Here is an 18453-nt window from a genome sequence, read left to right as displayed (position 1 = left end):
TGACAGCTAATGAGGGCGGACAGACTTTACACAGCGCTTTGCGCCGGCCCCGACGGAGCGGCCCCGCGGGGGCCGGAGCCCGAGCCGGGCGGGGGGACCCTCCTCACAGCTCAGCAGAGCCCGAGCCGGGCACGTCCCACCCCCCATGTCCCATCCCGGGTCCAGCCCCCGCAGGCCTGGGACTGTGGGCACCCAGAGACCCTCGAACTGTCCCCATTAACTCCGCAGAACACCCCACGCCCCCAGGGATTTTTTTACGGGGACGGGGCAGGGATGAAGAAGTTTTGAGTACCGGAGAGAAATGGGTGCAATAAACCATTTATTCCTACAAAAAAAGCCCGTGCTGTTAAAATCCCGGGCCCTGCGGCACAGACACAACTGAATGTTCCTGGCCCCGGGTCCGGCAGTAATGATTTTTTTTGGCCTTTATTTTTTTTTTTTTTAGGATTATTACAAATAATATTTACCTTTGTGCTGGTTCACATCTTGATGCTGTTAAACACATGGCCGCAGCTGGTTTCCCGTTCAGGGGAGTGATATAGCTCTGGTATTATGAGGCAAAACCTCTCCTGCAAGCCAGAACACCCCACATTTAAAAATCTATTACTTTTCAATATTCCATGGATATATTTTGCTCCAGCTCACAGCAATTTCCTAGTTTACCCTTATTAAACCGAGAGGGGCTGAGTGGAGGCTCGTGATTTATGAAACACATACTAGATTCATTAAAACCTTTAAAGATTTAATACATTTTATCAAGGCCTTAAATCTGGGCAAACGCCTTTAAAAAAACACCAGCTACGGGGTGTTTTTCATCCCCAGCGCCCCTTTCACACTTGTTTAAGAGCCGTAAAATTCGGATTGACAAATTCCATCCCTTATCCCTAAACGGGCACTGAACCCTCCACTGTATAACCTCAGAGATCCACCAAGCTCCAAGATCAAATTATTCCTCCTTTATTCATGTTTTTTACACGTCTTTTTTTTTTTTTTTTTTTTTTTAACACTGGAGAACAACCCGAATGAAAAAAAAAAATGTTGTTTTTTTTTTTTTAACAGTTACACGTTTTGAACTTGAACAATTTGGGAAAAAAAATTATAGTTTGAACAGCAGTTTCTTCTTTGCTCTCCGCTGGAGCTGGAACTGGGGGTGCGGGGAGTGCGGAGTTTTGGGGGTGCGGGGGGTTTGGGGAGTGTGGAGTTTTGGGGATGCGGGGAGCGCGGAATTGTGAGGGTGCGTAGTTTTGGGGGCGTGGGGGGTTTGGGGAGTGCGGAATTTTGGGGGTGCGAGGGGCGGTCCCGACGCGCGGGCGGGGGCGGGTCTCGAACCCGTGGCCTCCGGCTCTTGCTCCGCCGCTCCTCCATCGCCCCCTGGCGGCGACACCGCCGGCGGCACGGGCTGTCGCGCGGTGATGACGCAACTGGCGCGCCGCCGGTGCCGGTGCCGGGCATGGCCCAGCTCGGCGCCATCGCCGCGCTCGCCCTCGGGGTCGCGGCCGCCGCGCTGCTCTCGGCCGTGCACAAGATCGACGAGGGGCACATCGGCGTCTACTACCGGTGAGGCGGCCCCCCTCCCCGCTCCGTCCCGCGCGCCGGGAGAACCGGGCTTCTCCCGCTCACGCCTCTCTCTCTCTGCCCCCCCCTCCTGTCTCGTTCTCTCGCAGCGGCGGCGCGTTGCTGACCTCCACCAGCGGGCCCGGCTTCCACCTCATGCTGCCCTTCATCACGTCCTACAAGTCAGTGCAGGTGCTGCTGGGCCCGGGGGAGCCCCGGGGGTCGGGCGGGGCCGGGCAGTGCCCGGTACCGGGGGGAGGCGGCTCTCGGGGCGGCCCCGCTGAGCCCCGAGCGAGGGGCCGAGCGCCGCGGGTCCACCTCTGTCTTGGGAGGCTCCCCCGGGGGAGCCCCGCGGGCAGCGGGATTTGTGCCGCGAAAATCCCTCCCTTTAAGCCTCTTTTCCTTCAATCCCCCCCTCCAGACCACGCTGCAGACGGACGAGGTGAAAAATGTCCCGTGTGGCACCAGGTGAGATGTTCAGCTCTTCCTCCATCCTGGCTGGAAACTCTGGGTCCTTCCCCTTTTCCACACTGGTTACACCAGGGCTTTAGGGTTGTTCTCAGGGGCTGAATTTCCCCCCACACAGCCACCAAACTGGGAGCACTGGGAGGCTCTGTAAGGTCGATGAGCCCACCCAGGGCCATGTCTGTGCCACCGTCCCTGGGGGCTGGGGGAGTTTTGGGGGGTGCTGGGGGGGTGTTGGGGTCCTGAGCAGGGCTGGAGTGGGTTCTGGGGGGTGTCGGGGTACTGAGCAGGGCTGGGGTGGGTTCTGGGGGGTGTCGGGGTGCTGAGCAGGCTGGGGTGGGTTCTGGGGGGTGTTGGGGTCCTGAGCAGGGCTGGGGTGGGTTCTGGGGGGTGTCGGGGTGCTGAGCAGGCTGGGGTGGGTTCTGGGGGTGTCGGGGTGCTGAGCAGGCTGAGTGTCCCAGACTGAGCCCACTGGAGGGGATTTCTCCCCCCTCGAAGCCACTCAGCCCCCAGTAAGTGTCATCCCCCCTTTCTCTCCCTTGCAGCGGGGGAGTGATGATTTATTTCGACAGGATCGAGGTGGTGAATTTCCTCATCCAGAGCGCGGGTGAGTCCCGAGTTCTGCACCCCCCCAACACGCCCTGGGGGAGTTGTGCTGCACTGAGAGGAGGTCAGGAGCTTGTGGTTGGGTTTGGTTTGGAGCCAGGCTGTACCACAGGTGTGCCCTGGGCACCTTGAGCTCCCAGGTGTCACCCCTGGCCCGGCTCTCCTGGGAATGTCGTGTGTTGGTTATTTCTTTCTTTATTACCTGTGTTATCCCGGCCCCCCCGAGCCTTGGGCAGCACCAGAAGTGATGGGAGTAACCCATGAGGTGTGCAGGGGGGGCAGCCAAGGGGGCTGGGGGGAGCAAAGGCTCCTCTGGAGCCCAGGAGGAACAACCCGTGCAGCCTTTTCCCCAAATCCTTTGATTTTTAACGTGCTGGTGGTGTGCTGGAAGTGCCTGGCTCAGCGGGAGCTGCTGGGATCTCTGTTCCATGGCACGTGCAGGACACTGTTCCCAGTGTGCAGGGGTCACACAGGGAGGGCTGGGGGTGGTTCAAATCCTTCTGTTCACAAGGGCAGGGGATGGATATTGGTGAAGGTGTCACAAAATAAACCAACGTGCCCTGACCAGAAGGGGTGTGTGGGAGGGTGTCCCTCGTTTCACACCTGCTCTGGGACTGGGCCCCAGGGTTTTCCCTGAGGGTGCTCAGCCTCCTTCCCCTCCTTCCCCCGGGGTGTCTCCTCTCCCAGTGTACGACATCGTGAAGAACTACACAGCTGACTATGACAAGGCTCTCATCTTCAACAAGATCCACCACGAGCTGAACCAGTTCTGCAGCGTCCACACGCTGCAGGAGGTGTACATCGAGCTGTTTGGTGAGCTGCCCCCGGCCTTTCCCGTGGGATTGCTGGTTCCAAGGGTTCTTCCACGGGCTGTTGGTGCAGAACCCCCAACTGATGAGCTTTTATCCATTAATCCCGTGTTTGCTCTGTTTGGAATCAGGGTTGTTAAGCAGCTGCCATCGTTTATCCCTGTTATCTTTTGGAGCTGAGTGCTTCAATATGTTGTAACAATAAACTCCAGCCCCAGCCCTGCCAGTAGCAGAGGGCTTTAGGGAAGGGAGTGGGAATTCTATGGCATTCTCTGGGTGTGTAGCAGCTGTGATGGGTTGAATCAGTCACAGGATTTGCTTATCCAGATGGAAAAGCCAGTCTGTGGCTCTTTGCTGTTACAGAAAGTCTGAGCAAGCACTTCCTGGCCTGAGGGTTTGATGAGCTTTGGGTCATGCCCGTGGCTGCAGTGCCCATAAACCAGGAGTGTTGGCAGGGGCCTGCTGACCTTCCCAACGGGAAATCCGGCAGCACAGGGAGACACATGGCAGGAGAGGCTGAGGAAGGGTTGTGGTTTCTTGCTAGAACTAGTCCAGTGGCTGCCAGTGCTGAGTGTTTTGTTTCTGGCTCTGGACTGACAGGAAATCCAGCCTTTCAGCACTGGCAGTGCTGCCTGCGGGCACTGAGCTGCTGGGAACGCTTTGGGAGCCCAGAGGGACGGGATTTGTGCCCGAGAGAGCACGGGGTGTTTGCAAACTCCTGTTCTCTGTTCAGACTGGGCTTTCCAAGGAGCCTGGCTTCCCACTTCCTGCACAAGCTGCAGACCTGGGGCTGGGATCCCCCCAGTTCCTGCTGGGGGGGTTCCTGGCCCGTGGAGGCTCCAGATGTCGGCAGCTGCTGACGACAACTGCTTGAAATGGGCTCAAAGTACCCAGTCTGCACAAGAGGAACTTGTACAAACTCCCCTGTAGCTCTTGGTCTGGGCTGGCTGGGTCTGGCTCGGGGCTCTGCACTGGGGCACAGCCCCTCTCTGGCGGCCTCTCATCATCCTCTGCCCCCACAGCTGCCAGCAGGTGCAGGGAACTGATAACAGCTGCTTCCAAAACTCCTGGCTGGACTTCATTAGGAGCCTGAGTTCCAGATAGGAAACTGGGACCAAAGCAAACAATCCAGGAGTGTGATGTGATCCCTTCTCAAGGCTGTTACAGATTTCTTCCCTTTGCACTTCCCAGCAGGCCCCAACTGGAAGCTCTGCCCTCCTTGGAGCTTTCATCAGAGCAGGGTTTTGGGTTGTGTTTCCTTTTGAAATCCTCAGCTCCGCTGGAGTTCTGGGACTCCTTGAGCCAAAGAGACATTACTGATGATTTTTGCAGCCTGTTAAAGTAACTGATGGAGCCATTTCCCATTCTTGCCTTTCCATTTGCCTTGTGTCATGCTGGCACAGGTGCAAGCTGAAATCAGTCAGGGTTTAGCTGGACCATGTTACTTCAGGATCCAGTTGGGAAGATCAGTGGGGGAGGGGGTTAGAGCACAGATTCTTTATCATAAAGATGCCACTTCTGGCTCAGGGAGATTCCAAACTGCAGGTTATGGGAATTCGTGCCTGCAGTGTTCCTGTGGTCTGTCCCAAGTGTTGGTGCTGGTGTTGGAGATACTGGGAGAGCTGGGAACCTGCCTCAGGGTCAGCCCAGCACTTCTATATCCAACTTACATTTGTAGTTTCCAGCAATAAGAAACGTGAGCCATCCCAGCTCACTCTGGGTGCTGACAGCAAACTGCCTTGGGGGTGTTTCGTTACCTTTTCTTTTTTCTCTCCTTTAGATCAGATTGATGAAAACCTTAAACTGGCCTTGCAGCAAGACCTAACCACGATGGCCCCTGGATTAATCATACAGGTAATCAGGATTTGACTGAGATATCGAAGGTGCAGCTCCTGAGGAGGGGTAAGGGCTAAAAGGAAGCAGCAAACTGAAACTCTTTAAAAAAGTGCTTTACAGCACAGATTTCATTTCACTCCAGTGGGAGCAGTGCCCTTCCCATTCTCCACACAGCTTCTGGTGTTGCTCTGGGTGCTGGTTTGCCCAGGTTACCACCTCCTGTCACGTCAGGAGATCCTCCAGCCCCGTTTCTGTGTGGGTTTGGGGCCTGGTGACAGTTTGTGCAGCTCTGTGTGGCAGAGCACACCCGCAGTGTGTGTCCCCCCCCGTCCCCCACAGCCCCAGAGGCCGCTCAGCTTTTGGTTGCTGGCTGCTTGCCCGAGTTTTCCTCGCTCTCTCTCTGCAGGCAGTTCGAGTTACAAAGCCAAACATCCCTGAAACAATCCGGAGGAATTACGAGCTCATGTAAGTGCCTCGGACTCTGCACCTCTGTGATCCCAAAAGGAGCCAGTTGGGCAGATCAGCAGTGCCCTCGGCCTCGTGCCACCCTCAGGGAGGGGCTGGAGAGGTGCAGTGGGGCTAGAGGGGTGCAGTGCTGAGCACTGCAGGGGCTGGCAGGTCCCTGCTGGGGGAGGAGAGGTTTCTCCAGTTGGAACCCTTGAGCACAGGAATGATTTGCCCCTGGGCTCCTTCCCCCTGGCACTGGCCCCGTGTGGTGGGTGAGGGGCAGGTGGATGGATTTCACCACTAATCCTCTTGTTTGACTGGGATGGAGAAACTGTTGATTCAACAGGCTGAAGACTTGCAAAGCTTTGAAATAACTTTCTTTAATAGCACTTGACAGTGCTGATCCCTTTTCAATGCCCTGAGCCAGCTGCCTCCTCCTGCCCTTGGTCATTCAGGCATGCCTGTGTTCCCTGAGCCTGCTGCCAACAGCATGTGTAGGGCAGAATGAGACCCCTCTCATCCATTCTGCTTCCCTAGCATTTCATGTGACCTTTTGGGACTGTGGTAAGTCCTGTGTGGTATGGTCATGGTAGGAGAGTCCCAAAATCAGCCTGTGTTCTGTTGCCATAAATACAGCAGGACGTGTTGAGAGGCTTGTTCTCAATTCCAGTGTCTGTTCCCTGACTGTGAGCAGGAGCAGGGTATTTTATTTATGATCACACTTTTCGAACTCATTAATGTGAGTAACACCAATAAGGTAGAAAAGGATTTAGTGTGTAAGATGCACCCCTGGAAGGGTTCAGAACACATGTGGATGCGGCCCTTGGGGACATGGTTCAGTGGTGGACATGGTTCAGTGGTGGACATGGACACGTGCTGGAAGGAGGGGTGAGCCAGCTGGGGCTGGGGGGGGAATCCCCACACCAGTGAGCTCAGGTTTTTAACTGGTTTCTCCTGCTCACCAGGGAGAGTGAGAAGACGAAGCTGCTGATTGCGGCGCAGAAGCAGAAGGTGGTGGAGAAGGAGGCAGAGACAGAGAGGAAGAAAGCTCTCATCGGTCTGTGTGGCTGGGCTGGGAGGCTGGGACACAGGGCTGGCTGTGGGGGCAGGCAGCAAAGGTCCCCAGACTCCAGGGAGGGTGCACCTTGTTCAATTTGGGGTCATCTCTGACCTGAAACTCTCCCAGAGAGACTCAGGACTTTGCACGTGGGTTCCAGCTTTGCCTTCTGAGGGCTGGAAATTCTTCCCAGTATTTATTTCCACCTGAAGTGGGTGATGATTGAGGACTTTCCCGGGTGAGGCTGCTTCTGACATTCAGAAGATGGTGTGATGACAGTGTGGGTGTGTTCCTGTTTTCATTTTAGAGGCAGAAAAGATTGCACAAGTTGCTGAAATAACTTATGGACAGAAAGTGATGGAAAAGGAAACAGAGAAGCGAATTTCGGAGATTGAAGGTGAGGGGGGCTGAGCTTCCCAGCAGTAAATCCTGAAGCAGTTTGCCAAGGAGTTCTTGAAGTCTGTGCTGACTGTGTTCTTCAATCCAGGCTGACATTCACAGGGGTGGAGTTTCTGAGCAGAGGCAGGAATAGGAACGTTTCTCTGCAGACTGTGCATCTTGAAACTCCCTCTCTCAGGTGCTCTTTCTAGGAGGTTGTGCTCTTAGGTTAAGGAGATGTCCCCCCACCCACCTGATACAATGCTTTATCAAGGAGACTCCAGGGCATGGAAAGGGCTCTGCAATTCCAGCTCGGAGTGGCAAGGCCTTATTTTCCCTTCCATTCCTTCTAGGGAATGACAAGCTTTGCAGAAGCCAATGAGGAGCCAATGAAGAGTTTTACAGATCAGCAGCTTCTCATTAAAAAGTTCTTTGCAGAAATACAATGGGGTTTATTTCTTGTAGATGTGTGTCAGCAGGTGTCAGCCCCTCAGTTCAGGGCTGTGCTGGCAGAGGATTCCTGCCTCCCTCATTCTTCCTGGTGTCTCTGACTGGGACAGACAACTCCTCTTGGCCAAAAGAGAGGAAGTTGTGAGCCAAACCATCCAGTTGTTTACATGACTTTTTAAGTGTAGCAGCTCTCCCTGCTAGAGGAGGTAAAAAAATGGTTTATCCAGCTGTGCAGCCCCCAAATCCAGACTGGCCTGTTGCATTTGTGTGGCTCCATGTCCTAGGAGGAATGTCAAGAGATGAGCAGGACTACACTAACCTTAGCCTGGATGTGGTGGCCTGGTATCCCATCATTGTCATGGGTAGGTGTGAAGCCAGAGGGAAAAAGGAGTGCAGTACAGAAAGGGGAAGTGTTCCTTTCCTTAAATGGCTCTGCTAGGAGTCAGGAATTTCAGTATCCCACAGGTTCAGAGCCTTTGAGCAGTTGTTGATACAGCAGAGGAAAGCTCTGCAGCAATCTGTCTGAGGAGCAGAGCCAGTAAAGGTTAAAATCCCCTGCTCTGCGTGCCAGAACCTTCATCTCCACATCCCAGACCAAATCCCATCTGGGAATCGAATCCACAGGCACAGACCTCATCTGCAGAGAGTCTGCTGGGCTGTTCCAGGCTGTTCCTGGAGTCCTGGGCAAAGGCTGTGGGTAAATCCCACGTCTGCAGGGGAACAGTTGCTGCGTTTCAGCACGAGAGTCAGTCCTGGCTCGAGAAGAAAGAGCGAGCTGGGCCCACGTGATGGGGATAATCAAACCCTGCTGTCTGTGAAATGCTTTGAGCTCTGCAGTTGAGATGCAATTTACTCACTTAATGCTCTCGTCCTGCAGCCATTTAGCTGGAAACTGAGCTCCCATTTTGTTCCCTCTTCCCCTCGTTGTATCCCGTGCAGTTCAGATGTGGCACTGGCCACTTTATCTTAAAGGTTTCCAGCTGCAAACGGTGCTAACGTGGCTGGAAATAAAAAAATCTGACTCAGAGCATGTGTTTGCTTCCAGATGCTGCATTCCTTGCACGGGAGAAGGCGAGGGCTGACGCTGAGTGCTACACTGCCATGAAGGTGGCTGAGGCCAACAAGGTACTGTGGTTTCCTCTGTGGTGCCTCAGCATCAGGCTGCAGGGGAATACTCAGCACTAGAGCAGTCAGTGATTATTGTCTAAGTCAAAAAACAAAACAAAACCATCTCCTCTCAGCAAAGTTTCCGCCTGACTGAAGCATTTAGATCCTTATTTGCAAGTTCATTTTCTTCTCTGGACAGATAAATATGTCAGGATGTCTGAAATCTCTGCTCTGCCAGATGCTAAGGGGGCCTGGCTCTCTCTGTGGATGGAATATCAGTTTCAGTTGTGATGAGAAATGTGGATTATTCCAGTCTCAAGCTGGCAGGCAGTTGGAGCAGGGAGATCTCCGGGGTGACAGGCAGGGGTAGAGTAAATCACAGTTCAGGGAAAGAACAAACGGAGCTGATCTCGGACACCCTGGCAGAGCCTTGGTACTGCAAAAGAAAAAAAAAACCAAAACAAAAAACCCAACCTGGAAACAGGAAAATTACATGGATACAGCTGCCAGGTGTGTTCCTGCCTACAGCAAGTTCCCAGGACGTGCCAGCAGGAAGCACTTCTGTTCTGTGAGGAGGACAGAGGCCTGGGGTGTTTTTGCACAAGTTTTGCCCCAGTTGTTCCATCCTCTGTGTTATAATGTCGTTATCCTGAAAAAAAAGTGAGCTCTGCTCACCCAAACACCCTTCCTGGAAAACAGCCAGGGATATTTTCCTTCCCAGTAGCTCACATTGCAAGGGTTGCAGTGAGGGATGTGCTCTCGGGCATCTCCATCACGTCTGGGTTGAACATTTCCCCAGCTGCTCCCATCACTTCACTTTTCAATGTGCCATTTAGTCACTGGGATTTAGAGCTTTGCTCGGCCCTGCTGGCAGAGAACCTTCCCAGGGCACTCTGTTTGCCCTGTGGAGGGGCTGGGCACTCCTGGTAGGGCTGTGGAAAGGAGGTGCCTCGTGTGCTCCTGGCAGGAGTTTGCTTTTGCCCAAATCTGGGCTGTTGTGACCCGTTTTCTCTCCATGCAGCTCAAGTTGACTCCCGAGTACTTGCAGCTGATGAAGTACAAGGCAATTGCAGCCAACAGCAAGATCTATTTTGGCAAAGATATTCCCAATATGTTCATGGACTCTGCAGGGAGCCAGACCAAATCTGCAGAGGGACTGGCAGAAGGAATCCAAGATGAAGATGGGGCAGGAATCAGCGAGGACACAAAACTGCTTCATGGTGTCAACTGAAAGATTTCTATTCGTTTTATATCAAAAAAACCCCATGAACTGGGAAGTTCCTTTTTGTTTTCCCCCTTTCCCGTGCTGAAAGAGATGAATCAGACTTAATCCTTTCAATCTTTTGTATGACAATTAGACACAAGGACTTTGGTAATTATGGGGTGGGTTTTCGGGTAACTTCTAAGCAGCCAACTCTAGGTGTGTCCTGTAGCTGCACCTCCCCTGCTCTTGGTCACACACACCCAGGAGTCTGGAGAGGCTGGATGGGAACTTAATTTGAGATTGAAGTGGTTTGGAGCAGTTGGAGGTAAAGCAATGCTGAGGTTTTGGAGGGAGGGGAATCGCTGCTACGACTTGTTTTGTTGGGTTTTTTTTTCTTATTGGAAATTCCAAGTACTCTGTTTCAACCCCCTTTCCAAACAAGGTGCTAGATCTGTACACTACACGTGGCTGCTCGAGGCCTGGGCAGTGGCAGGTTCTGCTGAGCTCACGTGCACCACGAGGGACAGAAGCTCAGCTGGAATCCTGCAGGTTCCCAGTCTTTTGGGGGGGGATCGAAGCCTTAGACCGCACGTCACGCAGGCAGTGACCCCAAGTCCTCGTTTTCTGCATCCTAACACTGCTTTGTTTTCCACTTGTCGTGTTTTTTGTAGCAGTTGGGCTGCTGGGTGAGGGTGTGGGCACAGGGGCAGTGTCCTGGAGGGCAGAGCTGGACATGATTTTTGGTGAAACCAGGCTGCAGGCGTGGAAATTGTCACAGTCACAGTCAGAAAAACCAGGGAGGAAGGAATTTTTGTCTCAGGGACCCTGACTTTGCAGAAAGCCTTGCAGGGGAGGAGCTGCTGGAGTGACCAGACAGTCGTTAACAGCTTATTATCTGCTCTGCAAGAGCAACTGGATCTCGGTGTTTTCAGAGTCTGACTAGAAAAAGGGCATTCGGGTGAGCTGAGATGAGCAGAACTGAGCTCCTGTGGGTTTGGGTCTGAATACACCTTGTGGAGGGAAGATTTCAGAGTAGCCAAGGGCACAAACCATCATCCTGAAAGGTCCCAGGGCAGAGAGAAGCAGCTCTTGTCTGAACTGCCCGAAGTTGAATTCCCCTCTTTCTCTCAGAACAGTGCTGGAATGCACCTTCCACTTCAGAGAACTGAGGAATTCCTCACATCCCAGATGCGAGGAGGGAACAGAGTTTTGTTTTCCACGTGCAAAATTCGAAGTTCAGGCCTAGAGAGAACATTTTTTTTCTCTCCCTACTCCATCTGCACTTGGCAGCAGAGCCTGGTAGTTGATTGCTGATATGATTTGAGGCCAATATCCTCATCTGAGATGATGCCAGTGCTCGTCAGAGACCAGCCTGTTGCGTTCACAGGCTCGTGCCCCAAATTCCTGCTCCCCACCACCCCTGGCCTCACCCTTCAGTGTTTAAATCTGCAGCAGTCTGTGTAACAAGGCATCACACTAACAGAGTTCTGATGGATCTCAGCTGCTGGCTCCAGGGCTTTTACAGCAGTTCTCTCTTCCCTGTTGGGAGAATGACTCTTGATACTTGAAAATGCAAAGTAGAAGCTGAGCGTTTCTGCTGGAGAAGAGTCCCATCTTCTTTGTATTTCTTGGAAAATAGGACCTAAGGGAAGTCCCATCTCCAGACCTACATCAGACCCACAGCACTCAAACAATTGCATCCCCAGGGGGGCTGCAGTATTCCTCACTCATAACTAGGTCTGTGCAGGGAGATTATAAACAGGGAATAGCAGAAATTTAGCAATGGGAAGGTAGTACCTGATCCCTTGAGGATGAGTTTGTTTGGGATTGTTCTATGTTCATGCTTGAGGTTTCCATCAGCAACTAAAACCTCCTTTTACACAAGTATTTTTCACTAATGAAAGGACCCAACTAAGCCAAAGTGGTATTATAAAGTCATTTTTTAATGTATGACTTCACAGCAAGACAATAGTTTGGGATAAAGAGCTCTTAAGGATTCTTTTAATTAAAACCATGACTGCTAAAGTATTAATGTAATTTAGTTAAATTGTGCTAAGAGTAAAAAATCAAAAGCAAAGTTGAGTGTATCAGTCTTGACAAGCCAAAATCCGTTGTTGCATCTTCATTCACTCTTTGTAAAATGTCCTGAATTTTCCAGAGTGGATCTGTCATTCCATGTAAACCTTTATTCCCTCTGTCTCCCTCTTAAAGGGGCATTTTGTCCTGTTTCCGTGATCTTGAGGTGAAGATCTGAATTTTAAACCCACTCTCTCACAAAGGAAACAGAGGTTTGTGGCACTGCTGCTACCTGGGAATGGCTACAGGGAGCATGGGAATGCTCTTTGATCTTCTTATGTACTGAATTCAAAGCCTTTTTATTTTGGTATTTGCTATGACAATAAAATGGCCTTCGATTTTACTATCTTCAGTTTTCACACCAGGGTTTGTGGAGGAGCTTTAACGTGATGTGTGGGTGTATTTGCAGGGGGAGATTTTCCAGAGGGAGCATCGAGGCTGTCGGTGCCCGGTGGGAGTGGGGAGCTGGGGGGTGCTGGGGGTCAATGCTGGTTCTCCCTCTCCAGGGAGGAGGAGGAAAGTGGAAGAAGGGGCAGAGGTGTCCGTGTCCAAGGAATCCCACAAGTGTCTGTCAGTCCCTGCTTTGCTCATGGAGCAGCAAACGCCTCGGATTCGGTAAAGTTTGCAGAAAATCCTTGTCATGTTTTACTGGACAAAGGGCAGGAACCTTCTGGGTGTTTTTGCCCAGCTGTGTAAACACCGAATCTGCGGAGGGACAGTGGAGTTCTGCACATTAAGACAAATATTTGAGTTAATGGTTTCCAGCTGGCAGGCTCCCATTCCTTCCCTCTCAACCCGAGTTGCTGCGAGTAAAGCCGGGCATTGTCCCGGAGCCACAGCCACTCCAGCTGCTCTGGGGCTCTGTGGCCCTGCTCCAAGTGCTCCCCAACACTCCCCACCCCTAAACTAGGCCTGCAGGATAAGCCCTGTTGCCTGCCCTTGTTTTTTGGGCATTTTCCCCCCCTGAAATAATTGAAATTCACTCCCTGGTGCCGCAGCTCTTCATGGAGGGGGAAGAACCCAGTTTTTTGGGGTGGACACAGAGGGTGGTCGGGCAGTGGAACTCAGGGTTTGGTCATGGCTTCAAGGCTGCCAGAGCTCAGGGAGCGTTTGGACAACGCTCTGAGGGACAGGGTGGGATTGTTGGGTGTCTGTGCAGGGCCAGGGGTTGGATCCATGACCCCTGGGGGTCCCTCCCAACTCGCAGCCCCTCTCAGTGGCGTGAGGCCCAGGCAGGGACAGGTGGGGTGGGTGGCAGCGCTCGCTGCCGCCCCCACGGCGCGGGTATGGCTTGGATTTGTCACCGATTTTTGCCAAACCCGGTGAAAGGGGAGCGGGGGGAGCCCTGACCGCCCCATGCCCGGTGTCCCCCCCGACCCGCGGGGGCCGCCATGGCGACCGCGACCTTCCCAACATGGCGCGGCGGGGCGCTCCCATTGGCCGGCGTTGCACGGAGGGGCGCTCCCATTGGTCGGTGTTGCGCGGCGGGACGCTCCCATTGGCCGCGGTGCGGGGGCGGGGCGAAGGTGTGGCGGAAGTGGGCGCGGGGCGGGCGGGGATGTGGAGAGCGGGCATGGCCGCCGGGGACGGGCTGGGCCCGGCGCTCCGCGCCGTCACCGAGCAGCTGCAGCAGGCGGCGGCGCGGCGGCCGCAGGTGAGGGGACACCGGGGACACGGGGGGGGCCCGGGGGACACCGTGGGGGGCCGCTGCCGCGGCGGCACGGCCTCCGTCACCGTAGGGACGGGCCCGCGCCATGGGACAGGTCATGGGTCGTCGCCGTGGGGACGGAGCCGGACCGCCACCGGGAGGGGTCCTGGCGTTGGGACAGGGCCCGTGTCACCGCGGGGACATTCCCCAGTGCCATGGGGACAGGGCCCTGGTCGCCGTGGGGACATTCCCCCAGTGCCACAGGGATAGGTGCCACCGTGAGGGCAGGGCCCGTGTCACCGTGGGGACATTCCCCCAGTGCCACAGGGAGAGGTCCCACCACGGAGATGGGCACCTGAGCCCCCCAGCAAAGAAGACAGCACCCCACTATCACAGCAGGCCTCCCTCCTGCTTGATCCACCCGCACACACACAGAGGGGCAAACCTCCCGCCACCCCCGACCTCTCCCGAGCTGGAGGGTCGGGGCTGGGGAGGGCTGGGGAGTGCCCCGGTGTCCCCCCCTGAGCCCCGGTGGTCCCGCAGGGGCTCCCGGCCGTGCAGCCGCGGCTCGTGGCCGTCAGCAAGACGAAGCCGGCAGAGATGGTGATGGAGGCATACAGGCACGGGCAGCGCAGCTTCGGGGAGAACTACGTGAGTTTGGGGGGACCACGGGGCTGGGAAAGGGACCACAGGGCTGGGAGAGGGACCACAGGCATGGGAGAGGCCCTCGTGTTGAGGGCACAGAATCCCAGAATCATTGGGGTTGGAAAAGCCCTCCCAGAGCATCGAGTCCACCCTGTGCCCCATCCCCACCTTCTCCCCCAGCCCAGAGCACTGAGTGCCATGTCCAGTCCTTCCTTGGACACCTCCAGGGGTGGACACCTCCACCACTTCCCTGGGCAGCCCCTTCCAATATTTAACAACCCTTTCTATGAAGAAATTCCTCCTAATGTCTCAGGGCAGCCCAGTTTGGGTGGCTCTGTGGGTGGGGGGCCAGGCTTGGTGACAGCATCACCCCCTGGCCTCGTGTTTTTGGGGCTCCTGTTGGTCCCAGGGACACACACCCCACAGACACTGATCTTACATGTGCCATGGGTTTAACGGGATTCTCCTGCATTCTCCCAGGTTCAGGAGTTGCTGGAAAAGGCATCAGACTCAAGAGTAAGTACTCAGTCCCCTTCATATTTTCTTCCTTGTATAGCTGTGTCCTGAGAGCTGTTCAGCCAAAGTCCTGGTTTTTGTTAGGAATTTCACTGGGCCTTTGCAGATAAATGGTGGGTTATTCTTAGCTCTCTGCCCCGTCCCCCCTCCTGCCTTGCTGGCTCCAGAGGAGTCTGAGAATATGTGTGTCTTAGTCATGATTTGTCTGAACAGTGCTGTGCCTTTTGTGCTTTCTGTAGGAGAGGCACAGTTTAAAAGAGATGTTAACACTCAGTTTGGGGAAAATATAATTTTATGACTGTTGTAAAAGAGCTTTGCCTTCCTCATTCCCATGGACAGCATTCCCTGCAGCCACAGCCCCTTCCCTCTCCAGGCTGTGCAGCAACCTCAGCACAACCACGAGTTGAGTCAACAAATGAAGAAATTGGGTGTCTGGTGTTTGTTTGTGGGCAAACTAAGCCCAAAGTGCTGGGTGGGGGAAGAGGGAATTGTCGTTCCAACCTCACTGTTCTCTCTGCTTTCAGATTCTGTCGTCTTGTCCAGACATCAAGTGGCATTTTATTGGCCACCTGCAGAAAAATAATGTCAACAAGCTGATTGGTAAATCCTGCTTGATTCTGTGTGGGCTGAAGTCTCTCAGTGTTCAGATGTGTCAGGGGAGGTTTAGGCTGGATATTGGGAAAAGGTTCTCCCCAAAGAGGGGGAACTCCCCGACACCTGCTCTAGGGACAAACACTCCTGTGCCAGCAGAATTGCCTCAGCCTTTGTTTCCTCCCCAGCTGTCCCAAACCTGTTCATGTTGGAAACAGTGGATTCTGTAAAGCTGGCAGACAGAGTCAACAGCTCGTGGCAGAAAAAAGGGACATCCCAGAAGCTGAAGGTCATGGTGCAGGTTAACACGAGTGGGGAGGACAGTAAGTGGCCCTTTCTGAAGATGTGCAGCCCTTTCTGACTCCTGTTCAGAGAACCTGAGCAGGATGGGCTGGTTTGTGCTCTCAGATTGTTTCTCTGGCAGGGCTGGGCACAGATCTCCCTGATTTTTTCCAGGTAAGCACGGCCTTCCCCCTGGAGACACCACGGCTGCCGTGGAGCACGTGATCAACAAGTGCCCCAGCCTGGAATTTGTGGGGCTGATGACGATCGGCAGCATCGGGCACGACCTCAGCAAGGGTCCAAATCCTGACTTCCAGGTAAGATTTTTCTAGGAGAAAATGTCACTGTGGGCTGGTCTCCTGTTACAGTTTGTCTGTCCCAGTGAAACCAGTCTGAGTCAGGCTCTAAGACTGTAGAAACACCACGCTCAAGCAGTGCAGAGCCCTCAGTACCAGTGTCAGTGCAGGTGGGAGGCTCCTTTCTGCAGAGCATTTCTCCCATCCCTCCTCTGCAGCTGCAGCCAGAATGTTGGCAGGGCTGCCTGTGCAGCAGTTGCTGTCCTGGAGCCTGTGGCCCAGGTGAGGTGTTGTCAATAAATCTGGGAAATCTCCAGGCGTTGTTACACCACTTCAGTGGGAAATGTGGGGATTGCATTTCCTGTGTGAAGGAGACTTCAGAGACAGGCAGGAGTCGTGGTCTGTGGCACCCTGGAAGGGAGCTGGCGTGGCTGTCAGGTGTGTGAGCCTCTCCTCTTCCCCCCTCCCTGCAGATGCTGCTGTCCCTGCGGCAGGAGGTGTGTGAGAAGCTGAATCTCCCTGTGGAGAAGGTGGAGCTGAGCATGGGCATGTCCACGGACTTCCAGCACGCAGTGAGTGTGTTCCTCCTGCCGCCCTTCCCGCGGGGAACAAGAGGACCTGCACCCCAAATTCCACCCAAACAGGCCTCTTGCATGGAGATCCCAACAGTGCTGTTCCATGAAAAACAGCTCTGCTGGTCCTGAGGTAGATTCCTGGGATCAAACCAGCCCCTGGGTGGTGAGTGTGGGGGAAACTGTCCTTCTGTGACATGGTGAGAACTGAGGCTGGTCACAGGGGTGGTGGCACCCCTGCCCTGACCTCCTCCTCTCTGTCTCTTCCAGGTAGAGGTTGGATCCACAAACGTCAGGATTGGGAGCACTATCTTTGGAGAGCGGGATTATTCCAACAAAGCCGTCGGGGGCAAGGCCCCCGCTGGAAGTAAAGGCCAAACAGAGGCTGTGACAGTGCAGGGGCAGTAGGTGGAAAACCAAACCCCTCCAGAGGAGAGACCTCGCTGCTGGGAGACCTCACTATGCATTTTACCTCCCTCCATGTCGGCACCTGATCCTGGTGGTGAGGGGGAATTCCTCGGAGCAGAGGCCAGAAATGCCTCATAACCATCATGATTTTAGAGCACCCCTAGAAACTGGAAATCTTTATAACCAACAGATGATGAGGAAGTTGGTGGCTGAAAGTGGCTGTGGTGTCTTGGCTCCTCAGGGTCATCCAGGACAGAGACCTTGGGGTGACTGGGTTGGGCAAACGAGTGTTTGTCAGGCTGGAGCTGCTGCCCAGTGAGGTGGGTGTGACCTGCAGCAGTGATTGCTTTCACTGAGGACTAAATTCTTCATTAAACAAGCTGTGATCTTGCCAGAAACCCATCAGTGTTTCCCCAAATAGGAGTTTTGGACGTGGGATGGTTATGTGGGAGCTGGGGTAGGGCCATGCTGTGACACTGGAGAGACCATGGCCATGGAAACGGGGCGAGTGCCAGACACAGGGGGCTGTGAGGAGCTCAGCTGCCACCGGGGGTTCATGGTGTGATGTTCTGGCTGCACATCACAAGTGTGGGAGTGTCTTTTGGGCTCAATTCTGTTATTTTCAGGCTGACATTCACTTTTCCCATGGCTCCATGTCTGCCCAGATCTGGAATGCTTTCTCCCTTCCCTTCCTTTCCCCTCCTCTGTTGTTGGGAATTATTTTCATCCTGCCTGGTAGTTTTGACGCTGTTTTTTTGGTCAGAAGGGGACTTTTTCTGCCAGGTCCCTGCTCTGCCACCAGCTTGCTGTTGCTTTCCAAGGTGAGTCCCACCTCCTCTACACCTGTGAGAGGATAACATGCTTGGCTCAGGGCAGCAGGGAGGTTTTCTTGGGAAAAGTACTTCAGAAAGGGAAGTATTATTGTCCCACTGCATTCTAGGTTCCTGAAAAAAAAATCCTTTGGCCACTGAGAGAGCTGTGTCTTAACATCCTAAGTGCTGGTCCAGCCTTCCCTGCTCCTGGAAGAGGGAAGTGGGACTGTCACTGCAGTAACTTTCCTTCAGGTGTGAGCAGAAGCTCCTGTTGTCCTGTGCTGTTTGGCCAGTCTCACAACCTGTGTTGCAGCTGATTTTTGGGCTTTTGTGGCTGCTAAGAGGAGGAGGCCTCGGCTGCCAGCAGAAACATCCTCCCCAGGCTTTGCTCTGTGTGCGTGTGGTTAAATCTCGCTGTTGGTTCCACTCTCTAAACGCTGAATGTAAATGAAGAGTCACCTCCAACACCACCCTGTTGTAGCTCTGTGGTTTAGAAGCAACGTGGGGTCGGAGCCGCCCTCCCTGCGCTGCACCATGTGTGGTTCCATAGTCCAGTAATAAAAAGTGATGAGTTTTAATACCATCTGTGCCAACTCCAAAGCTATTAAAGATGTTATTTTTATGTTCCAGCGTGGTGAATAAATGGCCTGAGCCGGTCTTGGAGCTGTTTCCCCAGCCTGGAGCTGCTCTAGGA

The 18453-nt window shown here is 54.0% G+C and overlaps 2 protein-coding genes across 3 annotated transcripts; both read left to right on the top strand.

The window, feature by feature from the left end:
* The first annotated feature begins 1417 nt into the window (after positions 1 to 1417).
* ERLIN2 (ER lipid raft associated 2) lies at positions 1418 to 12332 on the top strand. Its single transcript, XM_064638002.1, has 11 exons — positions 1418 to 1557; positions 1665 to 1746; positions 1976 to 2022; positions 2565 to 2626; positions 3313 to 3438; positions 5215 to 5288; positions 5677 to 5735; positions 6683 to 6774; positions 7082 to 7171; positions 8648 to 8727; positions 9731 to 12332. The coding sequence occupies exons 1-11, from the start codon at positions 1451 to 1453 to the stop codon at positions 9938 to 9940; spliced, it is 1029 nt and encodes a 342-aa protein (XP_064494072.1). The 5' UTR covers positions 1418 to 1450; the 3' UTR covers positions 9941 to 12332.
* A 1192-nt stretch (positions 12333 to 13524) lies between these two features.
* On the top strand, positions 13525 to 18381 carry PLPBP (pyridoxal phosphate binding protein). 2 transcript variants are annotated; one of them, XM_064638004.1, is made up of 8 exons: positions 13525 to 13643; positions 14181 to 14288; positions 14763 to 14798; positions 15323 to 15398; positions 15578 to 15712; positions 15846 to 15988; positions 16441 to 16543; positions 16814 to 17162. In XM_064638004.1, exons 1-8 carry the CDS (start codon positions 13548 to 13550, stop codon positions 16945 to 16947), a joined length of 831 nt encoding a protein of 276 aa, XP_064494074.1. In that variant the 5' UTR covers positions 13525 to 13547; the 3' UTR covers positions 16948 to 17162. The 2 variants fall into 2 exon arrangements, with proteins under 2 accessions (XP_064494074.1, XP_064494073.1); XM_064638003.1 differs by having other exon boundaries at positions 13526 to 13643; positions 16441 to 16539; positions 16810 to 18381.
* Positions 18382 to 18453: the final 72 nt, after the last annotated feature.

Source organism: Pseudopipra pipra, chromosome 28 (assembly GCF_036250125.1).
Source record: "Pseudopipra pipra isolate bDixPip1 chromosome 28, bDixPip1.hap1, whole genome shotgun sequence".
NCBI lineage: Eukaryota > Metazoa > Chordata > Aves > Passeriformes > Pipridae > Pseudopipra > Pseudopipra pipra.
The sequence above is the reverse complement of the archived record's forward strand: the minus strand, read 5'-3'. Positions and strand labels throughout refer to the sequence as shown.